Source organism: Protomyctophum parallelum (assembly GCF_964188405.1).
Source record: "Protomyctophum parallelum genome assembly, chromosome: 14".
Taxonomy (NCBI): domain Eukaryota; kingdom Metazoa; phylum Chordata; class Actinopteri; order Myctophiformes; family Myctophidae; genus Protomyctophum; species Protomyctophum parallelum.
Genome location: NC_139709.1, coordinates 29,055,911 through 29,070,329, shown reverse-complemented (window position 1 = coordinate 29,070,329; position 14,419 = coordinate 29,055,911). Strand labels below are relative to the sequence as shown.

Below are 14,419 nucleotides of genomic sequence, written 5' to 3'. Positions count from 1 at the left end.
ATTTGATGACGACAGGCCATCCTCCTGTTGGCTCAGGCCATTCTCCGAACGAGGTTCACTGTCTGACGTGCTCGGTGTTGTGGATGACTTTCATTATATTCCCCCGATGGCTCATTTCACCCGTCAGCTCATCTCGAAGAACATGTGATTCTACGGGAGAGAAGAAGGCACAGGTTGATTAATCTTGTCATATCGGCATCTGCAATTTCAGTCTATGCGATATCGTTATCAAAATGATATATTGGGGTTATTTTGCCGATATTTCATAATGGTGTTTGAATGTGACTCTGAAAAAGCCTTGTGCAATGCTGAAGGATTTCATCCGTTTTCTGGGGAAGCTTTCAAAAGGGTCAAAACATTTAAAGATTGTTAATTAAAAATACATTCAAGTACTAGTAGTTTTCCCCGTGCATGAGTAGGCCTATTAATTCGGGTAATAAGAATGCACTGCTATTTGCATCGGTGCTCAGAATCATAAAAGGTGTAAGCTGGAAACTTGTATTGCAATATTGGTATCCGGAATTCCAGATGTCTGATCAATACCGTGCGTCCCTGATAATGAGCATATGTTTTTCCTTGCAGTATTGTCACACTTCCTTTCCACAGAGCCATGGTTTGGTGCGCAGACGGCATGCGCAGACGGCATGCTTACCAATAAGAATGTGGCAGCCAGCAGCAGCAGTTTGGTGTCTGAGTCCATGCTAAGCGGCACTGTGGTTGGAAAAACACATTTAACAAATGGTTGAACAGGACAAATAGAAATGGGCCTGGGCCTTCCGAGCGTGTTTGAGTCCCGATCCCGACAACCTTTTCTGCGTGTGTGTGTGTGTGTCCCCATCTCTCTCCCCCTTCCCTGTCAAACTACTGTTAATCTGTCAATAAAAGGCAAAAACCCCAAAGAATATCTTAAAAAATAAAGAAGACAAATAGAAGTGCAAACGTACAATCAGGGATACATTCTATCCATCTATCTAAGCTATATCTTATCCAATATCTAATCTACCGACCTTCCAAGCCAAAGTATTCATGGTCCATGTTGCATTCATCATTGAAGCCAGGCCATTTCTTCCATATTGAGCCAATTCTCTCACCAATCATGGAGACGAGCTGGTGATTGACAAGAACAAGACATTTAATGTATATTAAAAGTACTCAAATTTTATACTTAAGTTAAAGTATCAATACTACAATGTAAAAATAGTCTGTCAAAAGTCACTTAATTTAAAGTTTTCAAATGTATATAAATTCAATATAAAATAGCAGAAGTGTATTGTGAGCTTGTACATCGGCTATTTTCAAATGGCCAAAATGTATATAGGGCTGAAGTGGTTAGTGTATGTTTTGTCACAATAATTAAAATCTACAAAGTAACTACGAGTCGAAAGTACAATGGAAATGGAAAACTGGAAATACTAAAGTGCAATACTTGAGTAAATGTACTTAGTTATTTTACACCACTATATAAATAAATGTATGAGGAACCCTGGGATATTGATGATGGCACTGTATTACAGTTTTCACATTTATGACACAGACACATTACAGACACATTTTCTGTAGTGAACACTAACCTGGAATTCCTGGTTGGAGAGACAGCGACATGGACAGCACTCCCCCTGGATCCTGATGGAAGATGTTCCCTCTGAATCGCACACCTCCAGAAGAGGAGTGAACATGCTCCATCTGATGGTACACACACACACACACACACACACACACACTGGCAGTGATGAGAAAAGTACTCAATTTCCGACCAAAACCGCTTTCTCACATTTTGCTGATGTAAGACCCCACTCAGACTGATACAAGTGCCCCCTCCACAATGCCTCATTTCTCTTATATACAGTATATGTCTCTGCATGCAATACAGACTGCTATTGTCGTATTGTTGACACGAGCACTTATAAATTAAAAGGAAGAGACGCCTGCTCTAGGCGTTTTATTGCCGCCTCTTGACGTGTATGTCTGGTACACTGAATGAGATGCTTATCTCTGGTGTATAGAGCCAATGAGATGCTTACCTCTGGTGTATGGAGCCAATGAGATGCTTATCTCTGGTGTATAGAGCCAATGAGATGCTTATCTCTGGTGTATAGAGCCAATGAGATGCTTATCTCTGGTGTATGGAGCCAATGAGATGCTTACCTCTGGTGTATGGAGCCAATGAGATGCTTACCTCTGGTGTATGGAGCCAATAAGATGCTTATCTCTGGTGTATAGAGCCAATGAGATGCTTACCTCTGGTGTATGGAGCCAATAAGATGCTTATCTCTGGTGTATGGAGCCAATAAGATGCTTATCTCTGGTGTATGGAGCCAATGAGATGCTTACAATTTACAATTTAGGCATTTAGCAGACGCTCTTAATCCAGAGCGACTTACATTTAAGCAAGAACAAAAGCATGGGAATACATCACATAAAAGCATTTATCATGAAACATGCGTAAGCTAAGAAAGTAACAGTGGAATATCTATATAATGAAACTATACATATAAACTATACATATTTACTACTATGCTATACATATACTATGGCGTGCTATGACTATATACAATACAATTATAGTGCTGTCTACATAACATGCTATAAGTCTGTGTCAAATGCTATCTAAGCCAACAGAAATGCTATCTAAGGGGTTAGGGTAAGTGCTATGGGCCATGATGGAGTCTGAAAAGGTGGGTTTTCAGGCTACGGCGGAAGATTGGGAGTGATGCTGCAGTTCTGACTGCAATGGGAAGTGCATTCCACAGTTTTGGAGCCAGAAGGGAGAAGAGTTTGGGACGTGTGGAGCGTTGTCCCGGCGTTTTTAGTGAGGGTACTTCCAGTTTCCCTGCATTGGCTGATCTGAGTGCGCGGGAGGGTTTGTAGGGTTCAATCATACTTGTAAGATATGGGGGAGCCATACCTTTGGTTGCTTTGAATGCCAGCATCAGAGTTTTGTATTCTGTGCGGGCAGCGACCGGGAGCCAGTGGAGGGAGCGGAGCAGGGGGGAGACATGTGAGACCAAGCTGGACCAAGCGAGCTGCTGCATTTTGGATCAGCTGGAGAGGCTTAAGTGCACATGCTGGTAGGCCAGTAAGGAGGGAGTTACAATAGTCGAGTTTTGACAAGACTGTTGTCTGGATTAGGAGCTGGGCTGATTCCTGGGTGAGGAACGGTCTAATTCGTCGTATGTTATAGAGTGTGAACCTACATGATCGAGTGACAGCTGTGATGTGAGCTTTGAACGAGAGCTGACTGTCCAGGACAACACCAAGATTCCTGGCTGTTGGGACAGACGTTACCAGGGCGTTACCTCTGGTGTATGCCCAATGCGATGCTTACCTCTGGTGTATGGAGCCAATGAGATGCTTACCTCTGGAGTATGCCCAATGCGATGCTTACCTCTGGTGTATGGAGCCAATGAGATGCTTCTGGGGGGTGTAGGCCCTGATTTCCATCAGGCAGCAGCCGAGGCAGCAGGCGTCGGCCCGGAGGGGTCTTTCAAAGTGGAACACCTGGCGTCCCTGTTGGTTGAAGCCCTGCAGGGAGCAGGAGCGGGCCGGCCCGCAGCACTGCAGACACAGGCAGGACGTCTCTGGGAGAGTAAGGAGGGATCAACACAGTTGTTCAGTCCAACATGCACGCAATAGATGCAACACACTATCCATTGGAAGGTACCAAATACCAATACCTTCCACGGCCACAAACAGCTGCTCTCTGCTGCCCCCTGTGGCGATGCTGTAGATCCTCCTGGGAACACACTGTAGACCTGCAACAGGTAAAAGAAAACTTAAAGGGTCACTTACCCTTTTTGCAAAATAAAATATGTTAATGACGTTTAGAAGATTTAGAACACTTGCCTGGGGGGGGGGGGGGGGGGGGGGGGTGTGTGTGTGTGTGTCGAGAGAGTGCATTTCTAGTTTATGCTGTGTTGTACGGTGGTGTCAGATGGTGGAAATAGACCATCTGCAACCTTCTGATATTTCAAGTATTTTGGCAAAAAGTTAAAATTCTTGATAGTAATAATCATTATTGCGTAAATTTTGTTCAGTAACAGGGTCAGAATTCTGAGCCAAAAAAAACCAATAGCTAACCTTGTAAGTCTGTTCTGGCTGTGATGTGAAGCTGGCTGACTGTATCCAGCATTGCAACGGAGTCCCCTCCTCCTCCACCAACCCACTGCTCCCCCATCATCATCATCATCATCATCCCTGACCGGCCGGTCTGCCCACCGTGACCACCGTTGTCCAGGGGTGACTCTTCCTGGTCCACAGGCTGGGGGTCTTCAGGTGAGTCCTGGTGGTCACAGGCAGCAGCCGGCCCGCCGCCTGGCCGGTGGAACGCTCTGAAGAGCATCTGGATGTGTCTCTCTCTCTCCAGCCCACCGAACGGTAGCGGTTGACTGGTCACTGCTGCCCTGGGCTAAGAAGATTAAGAGAGAGTGTGTGTGTGTGTGTGTGTGTGTGTGTGTGTGTGTGTGTGTGTGTGTGTGTGTGTGTGTGTGTGTGTGTGTGTGTGAATTTAAATTAGTATAATATGACCTTTTTCTGAGGTAGGTCCAATACTGTTTCTTTGAGTGTGCAAGATATTATGGTCGAATATCAATATCGGATGGTGTTTTATTAAAAATGCAATATCGGTATCTAACCAATATCAAAATAATTCTGAGATATTTTGCCAATATTGACCAATAATTTTCCACCAATATTTCTGCACCGATATTTCACCGCTATTGGCCAAGATTTCAGCGATATTTCAGTGATATTGACGCAATAATAATGTGACCAATTTTTTTTGTTTTGTTTGTTTGAAAATTAAAATGAGAAAAAAAATCAGCAATGAGCTTTATAAATAACATATAGTAATGTAATTTGTATCGACCGATTTGACCCTGCATATTATCGGATATCGATATTGGCAAAAAATGCTGCATCTACAGTACTTTTCCTGCACCCTGTACTCTGTATCTTAACTGCTGTGCTGTTCATTACAACCAACCCAAGTCATACACAATGTCAACAAATGGAATAAAATAGCATTACTAGCCTATCGAGATTAAAACAAAAGTTACAATAAAAGATGTGATATAAAATATCATACAAAATATAAGCTAATTAATGTCATGTGTCATAAAAAAAACTGGCATTCTCTATTATGACGGTCGAGCATCACCGTAGATGCCACTAGAATTTACAATTTAGACATTTAGCTAAATGACTGAATTGTAAACTAATTTCCATCGAGTGGAGACTTGCAGTGACTGTGAGCTCCACAATGTAGTCAGCGTTGAAAGACAATTTTGAAAAACACAAACTGTACTACTGTTATACTACATAAATAATATAATGTATTACAAAACTCACTAATGTCATTTTAGTCACTACATGGTACACACTTTCTTAAATGTTATGTCTGGCCAATGCTTGCTTTATCATAGACGGGAAACATCTGAAACATCCCTGTGGTCCCATCACTGTGGCTAGCCAGACTTCTCATTCACATTCAAAGTTCAAACTACAGAGTTTATACGTACAGTAATACCTTTCATTCTCAACACCAATCAACATGATGTACAACATACAGCTACAGCTCTACAAAAAGATCAACCAGAACAGTGACGGCACGGAATTGTGAGATGATGACGTTTAGCAAGTGGCAACGGAGGTTGAAAAACATCTACAACCCATTAGGCTGGATGCCGGATCAATTGTGATAGTTCAAGAATAAAAATAAGAGTCTGCACACCATTTTCTGCTCCCAGATATTATTTTACTTCAAGAAAGTTGTAACGTTTACATCTGAGGAAGAACTTCAGCTTGAAGAAATCTGGGAGCAGAAAATGGTGTACGGACTCTTATTTTTTTTATTCATGATACGTTATTTAACATATTTTACCTTTGTCAAAAACAATAATAAACATAGCAAAATAGAGCAGCCAAAAAAGCCAGGAGCAATAAAACATTAACGCGTTTCATACCATCTGCAGTCCACTTCCAGGTCTCTACACAGAATCTGAAGGAGTCTGTGTGTGAGTGAGAGTGAGAGTGGGGCACCGACCACTGCAAAGTCTCGCTGATCCGGAGGGGTTAAGCATGCGCCTCTCTCTCCGTGCACTCTCTCCATGTGTGTGTGTGAGTGAGGCTAATGTTTGGCTTGGTGTGCGTACGTGTACAGAGCCCTTTGTGCAGTGGCGTGTTTGTCTGGAGACCCCCTCGCTAGCTCACTCGCTCACCCACTCCCACCCCGGTTCTGTCTCAGTTTCCATCCCAACCAGCCGGATCTGCCTTTTGTTGGGGCAGAAAAGCACCATTCAGCCATGTAATTGAAATCCTGCTTCTAGAGATGGGGTGGGGGCTTAGAGTGAGGGGTATAGGCTATGTGTTTATTATTTTTGTAGGGGGTGGGGTGGGAGTGGTAGGATGTCCATATGACCACCAGAAGATGGGAAGCACTCACTATAGAATAGATAGAGTATAGACTGAGGGTATGCACATGCATAAAGTGGGTGGCAAAGTGACTGGTAAAGTGAGCTTAACGTTGTTTAACAATGTTTAATGCAAGTTATGCAACCAGTCGGATAGGACCTTTCTGTTTGTCCAAGCCAAAAAGCAGTTTTTTTGCCACTCAGTAGGTGTTCCCACATAACCTCCGGGTATGATGATAATGTCACTCAGATATACCCTCTATTCAGTTTTCCACATGTCAAACATTAATGGTACAGAGAAGAATGTGGACAGATTGTACATTTATTCATGAAAAGCGGAACATTAGCAGCATTCAATTTGACTGTAGAATCTTTCCTTTGTTGCATCTTAAGATGTTTCTTATTGGCCAACATGTCATTAATTAGTTTGCTTCGGTCAGACAGACGTCCATAGGACCAAAACGGATACAGGTTCTGAACTTCACTGCCTTCCTTCGCAGCATTCCTTTACATGGCATCACGTCGTAACCTGACGCTTCCAGATCCAAGAAGCTTGCTACACAAATTTGTTTCACAGCTTATTGGGATCTGGGATCTCAGAAGCAAATTCGATGACGGGGCTGTTCCTTTCTTTCAAGATACTTGGTAGATGATTGGATGGGACCGTCTGTCTATATCACCGTGTGGGCATGCAAACACAACCAATCATATTGACGTGTCTATATAGCTTCACATCCGGTTTCGCACATATCCCGCCCTTAGCTCACGCTGATTGGTTCGGTGCGGAGCGGATCGGTGTTAGCTGAACTCCCTGAGCGATACCAGATGGTTGCTGTGTTGGGGAACATGGTTACCCAATACCGCCCCCATCTGGCAGCGTCAGGTTAATCACGTCGGCCGGCTCTAGACAAAAATCGTCATTGCTCAAGAGGTGACATGCACTATTGATGTGTTGGTGTATATATACAGTATGTACAGTACTGGTACTACATTTGACATGCAGTATTTCCAGCATCTCTTGTTCTCTACTCTGTCTCTCTCAGAACCCCAGCTGTCACTGCGAGCCTCATCACAGAGAGGTGTCCTGTCCAGGGTGACGTGAGAACCCGGGAGTGTCCTTTCTTCTTTTTGTTTAAACTGCTGGCCTCAGACCAGTCGGGTGACATTCTGAGCCATTAGACCGGCGAGGTCGGTGCCGTTGTCCGTGGGGGGCAGGTATAACCGGGGGTCCCCGTAGAAGGGCGTGGACGGCGCCTGGTTGAAATGGCCCATCAGGAAGATCCCAGTGGTCCCGAAGAAGTACACGGTGGCCATGACGATGAAGCACAGCCTGTCGAGGACCCGGGCCACCAGGAACCACTCTTCGTTCTCCTGGTAGAGGTGAGGATGAGGGGGGAAATGGAGTGGTGCACAGACAGTGGGTCAGGTCAGCAACAGTGACGGTGTGTGTGGCGATATGAAATGAAACGCTCGTGTTAAAGGTGCATGCGCATGGCGTCTTACACTCTGGAAGCGGTTCTGCTTCCTGGCGGTCTCCGCGATGTGTTTGCAGGAGTCCACGCACTGTCTCACTTCTGGAGAAACCTCTGCCAGGCTGGCTTCAAGCTTCTGGGCTGAACCGTTCTCTAGGCCGTATTCTGAAGGGAAGGGGGGGGGGGGGGGGGGGGGGGGGGGGGAGGTTGTGGAGCAGATACACATTTTAAACTTTTGAATAAGAGGCCAGCGACAACAGTGAAAAGGCCTTTTTCGCACGAGAAGCGACTGACGCGCCTTGGTAATTCATTTTCAATGAGAGGCAGGCAATTGTTTGGACGCACGGCGATGCTAAGTTGAGGGGCGTTGGCGCAAGCTGTGAAATTATTGCTCGTGTGCTCATTTCATGCATGTGCACGGGGGCGGCAAGAGCTGGATTGTGATCAGCTATCCTCACAGGAAGCCACAGGTTGGTTTTAACCTGTCACAGGTTAGTTTTAAACTGCCACGCAAGTCGGGAGCCACAGGTGAGTTTTAACCGTCCACAGGTTAGTTGTAACCAGCCACGCATGTCGAGTGACTGTGTTGTTGGACTAATGCCTGTCGGACTAAAGTCATTAGGCCTACAACTACAACCTATCTCAAACCCTCACCCTAACCTCCCACGGGGCAGCACACCTAAACCTAACCTTAACCCATGTCTAACCAATGACTAGTTGCGAACTCAGTGAGCCACTTACTATGACAGCAAGGGCTGAATGTCTGTGTGTGTGTCACGCTGTTACACCACCCGCCCGCCACCAGAGGGCGCAGCTGTAGCACACACACACACACACACACACACACACACACACACACACACACACACACACACACACACAGGGCGCAGCTGTAGCACACACACACACACACACAACCACACACACACGAGCTGCGTTCGCTTCCCGCGTTTGCGCGTCTTACTTGTCTAAACTAAGTATGCACCCCGTTACAACAAACACAACTTACACCAGTGAAGTAGGACTGCGACTGTTGATGGTTTTCTTAGTGAATATTGTATGGATCACTTTTTTTTTTTCCGTCGAATAATCGAGAAGCCGTTATTGTTTTATATCAACATCGTTATTTCATACTTCGTCACACAATGTTGTGTAAGCTTGTAGATACTTATTCTATTATATGATCAATTATCGCAGGTCATTCTTAATAATTGATTAAATCGATTAGTCCGGTTCGTCTGACCCCTTGAACGCACGCGGCACTCAAACTCCCCCCGTCGTAACACTCACGTATCTTGTCCAACACGGACTTCATGAGTCCGTTTCTCTCTCGGAGTCTGGCGAACATGAGCTCCGTGCGGGCGGTCTTCATGACGTACTCCTCGGCCTTGACGATGAGTCCCAGGGAGGTGCGTCTCCTCACGGGGTAGAGCGTGGCCTCGTTGGTCAGGGCCTCGGTGCTGCCCGCCTCCGAGCCGCCGCTGCCCGCCTCGGAGCCGCCGAGGTGGTCGCTCGGCGCCGTCCACGGCTGCATCTCCATGCGCAGCAGGCGAGGCACCACGTTCAGAAAGACCTGGTGACGACGACGACAATGTTCAGAGTCCAGGGTTTTATCCACCGCGTGCACATTTTACACACTCTTTTGATTGATTGAAATATTTATTAACAGTTTGTAGAATTTACAGTACATTTTAAGCACAAACTCAATACAAAGACTGTTAACTGTGAGTGGATGACCCAATTAAGCATTACACTTGTTTACAACAGGGTCCACATTGTTCAATTCATCAAAACATTTAGAGACATACAAATAGACATTTCTATGTAGCTAAAGAACAGAACAGGAATTCATCATATAGGAAGCAAAAAAGGGAAAAGATACATTATACAGTGAGGGGAAATGAGGGTGGGGGGGGTGGGGGATTCAGATTTTACAGAGGCCAGTTTCGAATTGCAGCCATCCGTAGGTGCCCTTTGAGAGCGGTTTTGAAGGAGTCAAGGGATTCACATGTCTTAATGACTGTTGGTAGGGCGTTCCACATTTTTGTGGCATAGGAGCGAAAATAATTTAGTCCCTTGTTTGTTGCACTCCCTCTGGTGTTGTGGGTGTGGACTTCGTTTACATTAAGGAAGTATTTATACAGGTACATGGGTATCTTGGTGGTGTATCGAATCTTGTGGACCAGACCCATTGCAAGATGCTGGGTCTCTGGTCCACAAGATTCGATACACCACCAAGATACCCATGTACCTGTCTAAATAAACTCTCACAGGAAGACAGTGGGGCACAGACCTGTTTTTATGGGTCACCGACTCGAGTAAAAATTTAAAACAAATCACACCCGTGTGAACTGAGTGGTGCAACTCCCCCCCACCCCCCCCACCCCCCCCCCTCTCTCTCTCTCATTAGCAGGCAACAGTGCAGCACTATCCCTCTCTCTCTGTTTCTGGCACAACAGCGCCCCTACTGGTACTCATAGTCATATACTGGTGCTCATGAATGAACACATAGGTGAACAACACATAGATAGGTGAACACGGACATTGCTGTTCCTTGGAGTGGTTGCACAACTCAAAAATCCTAGATTAAAGAATATATAATAATATTTCAAACGCTATTTTTTATACAAATGTATAATATTAAATATATAATATTTTTATTTATTTAAATGAAGACCTTTTAAATAAATGTATACATTTCAAGACAAAAAAATAAAATAAAATCTAAACTAATTAACCCATTCTGAACGGGCACCCATTTTGGTGTTAGCATTACGTTATGCTTTAGCTATTTAAAAATAGCAGATCTACAAGCTCATAGCGCGCCACCGAGTGGCGCGCTACGAGCTTGTAGGTCTGCTATTTTTGAAAAATCGAAGAACGACTGACATTTTTAGAATCTGATCTCAGGTCAGAATGGGTTAATCAGACCAGTGTGTGTCCAGTGGAAACCTCGTATGAATCTGATCTCAGGTCAGAATGGGTTAAGACATGTCGGATACAACAAAATGTACACATATGTTTATTCATTGCTGCATCAAAAAAAAGAAAAAAAGTGTTTAAAGGTATATTCAGTGATTTCACTTAATTCAAATATCACTTATTTTTTTGTTTTGTTGTGATAATCCTCCCTACTATAGAGTGTGCTGACCATATAAGGAGTTCCTCCCTGTCCCCAGTTAACCCCTGGGGGTCAAAAAACCTTAGGTTTCGTTTTTGACTCTCTATCCTGATTGGACGAAAGGCTGGGTCCCACAGCCAAAAACGAAACCTAAGGTTTTTGAGTGAAATCACTGAATATACCTTTAAGAAAAGTGTTTAATAATTAATAATGAAGTAGTGACGGGAGGCGGCCTCACCCTTCGTATGGTATTGGTCATCTTGTGGGTGTTGGGGGTCCTCAGGGACACGTTGAGCACTATGACACAGTTCATGACCACTATGGTGGTCACCGACATCACAAACATCAGATATCTGAAGACGGGAAGAAAGAGAACGCTTGTAAACCAGACCAATATTGTTGTTGAGCGACATATTATATCACCAACAGCAACACATCATTATATATTAGGACAGTGGTTCCCAAACTTTTTCATGTCAAGGACCTCCAAATTGACACTCATTAGCCTGCGGACCCCCCATTTGAAAATATATGCCAAGGACCCCCCATAAGAAGATTTTCATGGTTCTAGCAGTGATTTTCAACCATTTTAATTTCAAGGACCCCCCCAGTTTGACCTGAATTAGTCTACGGTCCCCCATTTCTATCTCTGGGACCCAAATGTATATTGTAAAATCTAAGTTAACTCAGAGTGTACAAGACGAGAAGTTGCGCGAGAGCCGTAAGCGGGCGCGGCGCGACCTGGCGCAGCACAAACGGGATGAACCGAGACGAATATTTAAATTCAACGTCTGAACCATAGACTGTAAAAAAATATAGACAAAGTGTTCTTCGTGTCTGATATGAACGTAAGATGAAGACAGTCAGTCCTTGAATTGTAAATTCAAGGACGGATCTGCAATTGTAAATTGCAGATGTCAGGCCTAAAATGTGTTAGGAGAGTGATGCATGTTGATCATGTGACCTTACTTTCCAATGAGAGGCACAGCCCTGGACGTCTCCGGAACCTTCTTGGCAAACAGGATGAGGAAGACGGTCTGTCCCAGGAGAGTAGCGATGGACATGAAGCACTTCTGGCCCCCGGCTGACACGCCCAAAACGCACAATAATCAATCATTTAGCAGGAGAATGGACCACATTAAACCTGGTGTCCATATTTTGAGTATATGTTCTTGTTATAGACAAGAACTCACAAAAAATGTGTTTTTAGGGATACGGCATATATATCTCGTTTTAGAATGTATAGCGTTTGCTGTTCAAAAATAGCAGATCTACAAGCTTCACGGCGCAACGCTTAGTGCCACGCTGTGAGCTTACAGTACTGTTTTTGAATATTTTTTAATGTCAAATGTTACAAAAAAAAGTACTCAAACTTTTTAAAAGTAGCAATACTGCAATACTCTTTTATTAAGTAAAAATCACCAAAAGTAGAAGTAGTAGTAGTACTAATTAGTAGTACAACCCTCCAGGTTGCTGCCCACGCAGAGTACAAAACTCTGATGCTGGCCTACAAAGCAACCAAAGGTTTGGCTCCCCCATATCTTTAAAGTCTGATCCAACCCCATTTTACGTAGACATATCACTTTATCTATAGTGTACATACTCATAGCTTCACTACTGTTAGACAGATGCTACGTAGGTTCTTAGCTTGCAATATGATCCTTGATGACTATTTATATGTATTTGATGCATTACCATGTGGTGTTCTCGCTTACTGTAAATCGCTCTGGATTAACACATTTCGGGAACCCCTTTTGGTGTTCGCATTATGTCATGCTTTAGCTATTGAAAAATAGCAGATCTACAAGCTCATACGAGCTTGTAGGTCTGCTATTTTTGAAAAATCGAAGAACGACTGACACGGAAACATAGCTTTTTCAGATAACTGTCAGGATGTAGAAGACATTTTTAGAATCTGATCTCGGGTCAGAATGGGTTAAGAGCGTCCGCTAAAATGCCTATATCATAAACTGAGTACAGGTGTACCTTTGGCGGGCAGGAAGTACACGAGCAGGCCGAGCGAGGAGAAGAGCACGCAGGGAGCGATGATGTTGATGATGTAGAAGAGAGGTTTCCTCTGGATGATGAGGAAGAACACCAGCTCCTGGTACTCCAGGTCGTCCCTGGTGTACTCCAGGTTGATCACCTTCTTGGCGGCTCTGTGTTTGATGGCCCACTCTCCGTTTTCTAACACGCGACCACCAGGAAAGGTACAGTGGTTTTGAGTTTGAGACATTTGAGCCATTGTATACAGCATGTATACAAGCTTTCATAATTATGTTGTGTTGTTTGCTGAAATTAGACAATATTTGACGAAGATGGGGTCATTTTGAAACCCCAAAGCATATAGAGAATGCCCTGCAAAGATTTTAACACCTCTCTCTGGGGCCCAGAAATTGGGTGTGAAAATGGGAGTGACATAGTCGTTAACTCCACCCCTAACCACTCCCCCACTAGCTGTTACTGTCAGCTGACATACATTGTATGTGTTTTTACAGTATATGGCATGCAGGGCAGCTGACAGAAAACAGGATTTTTTTAACTGTTTTCTGCAAAATATGATTCTGTATCAGCGGTGCTCAAACGTGTATTAAGCCGCCGCCCCCATCTAAAATATCTTGTACCAGGGACTCGCAGAAGCAAAGATTTGAGTTAATGTTTTTGTTGTGAAAGACAAAAACACTGTACTGTATATGCTCTTGGAGTTACAACTAGAAATCAGACGGTTTGTTGAGCAGTCGGTCCATCAGTGTACCTGTGAAGGCCTCAGGGTCGATGTCTACCCACTCCCAGATCACGTCGTCCTCTTCTTTGAGAACCAGTTCGATCTCATTGGCACTATAACTCTGGGAGCTGCACACACACACACACACACACACACACACAGCGCCACTGTTTATTATCCACATGCCATGCTCTGCCTACACATCCACAGACCGTCCATTACGTTTTACAACTGGCTGTAAAGAAAGAATTCCAGTATTGTCCCTGAACCTGGCTGGCGGAGGACAGATTGTACAAAGTACATGGTGGAATACATTTAAACACTGAATAAAAAAAACAGGCTCTGTAGAAATTGAACCTGCGTGTACTCAAGTTCTGCAAGTAAAATTGAGGTACTTTTACTTTGCTGTGGAGTTTTTCCAATATTCCATTTGTACACTTTCAGAGTTATGGATTTTTTGTTGTTGTTGAAATTAATAAAGTTTGAGAACCCCTGCATTAGTGTATCTATGTATTAGGGGGCCACCATGGATGAGCGGGTAGAGAGGCCGTCTATGCGGTCTGGTGATCAGAAGGTCACCGGTTCAACCCTCGGCTTGCCCATCTACAGTACGTGTCGAAGTGCCCCTGAGCAAGGCGCTAAACGGCTCTACACCGAACGCTCGTCAAAAAGCCACGTGCGTATAAGCCAACTG

General features: G+C 44.3%; 2 protein-coding genes across 2 annotated transcripts in view; both read right to left on the bottom strand.

Moving 5' to 3' along the window:
- Positions 1-67: 67 nt before the first annotated feature.
- On the bottom strand, positions 68-7,255 carry LOC310871226 (phospholipid scramblase 2; the record flags this gene model as incomplete). The annotated part of the gene is made up of 9 exons (XM_083782716.1): positions 68-150; positions 653-711; positions 1,008-1,107; positions 1,572-1,683; positions 3,386-3,578; positions 3,675-3,752; positions 4,078-4,400; positions 5,961-5,995; positions 7,175-7,255. The coding sequence occupies 9 exons, from the start codon at positions 7,253-7,255 to the stop codon at positions 124-126; spliced, it is 1,008 nt and encodes a 335-aa protein (XP_083638842.1). The 3' UTR covers positions 68-123.
- A 56-nt stretch (positions 7,256-7,311) lies between these two features.
- Positions 7,312-14,419, bottom strand: part of chrng (cholinergic receptor, nicotinic, gamma) — a 12,664-nt gene continuing 5,556 nt past the window's right edge. Inside the window, exons 6-12 of the mRNA XM_083782978.1 lie at positions 13,756-13,853; positions 12,987-13,187; positions 11,970-12,084; positions 11,239-11,353; positions 9,170-9,452; positions 7,911-8,044; positions 7,312-7,778 (exon numbers count right to left, since the gene is read on the bottom strand). Coding sequence (XP_083639104.1) covers positions 7,554-7,778; positions 7,911-8,044; positions 9,170-9,452; positions 11,239-11,353; positions 11,970-12,084; positions 12,987-13,187; positions 13,756-13,853 — 1,171 coding nt within the window. The 3' untranslated portion in view covers positions 7,312-7,553. The remainder of the gene's footprint in view (positions 7,779-7,910; positions 8,045-9,169; positions 9,453-11,238; positions 11,354-11,969; positions 12,085-12,986; positions 13,188-13,755; positions 13,854-14,419) is intronic.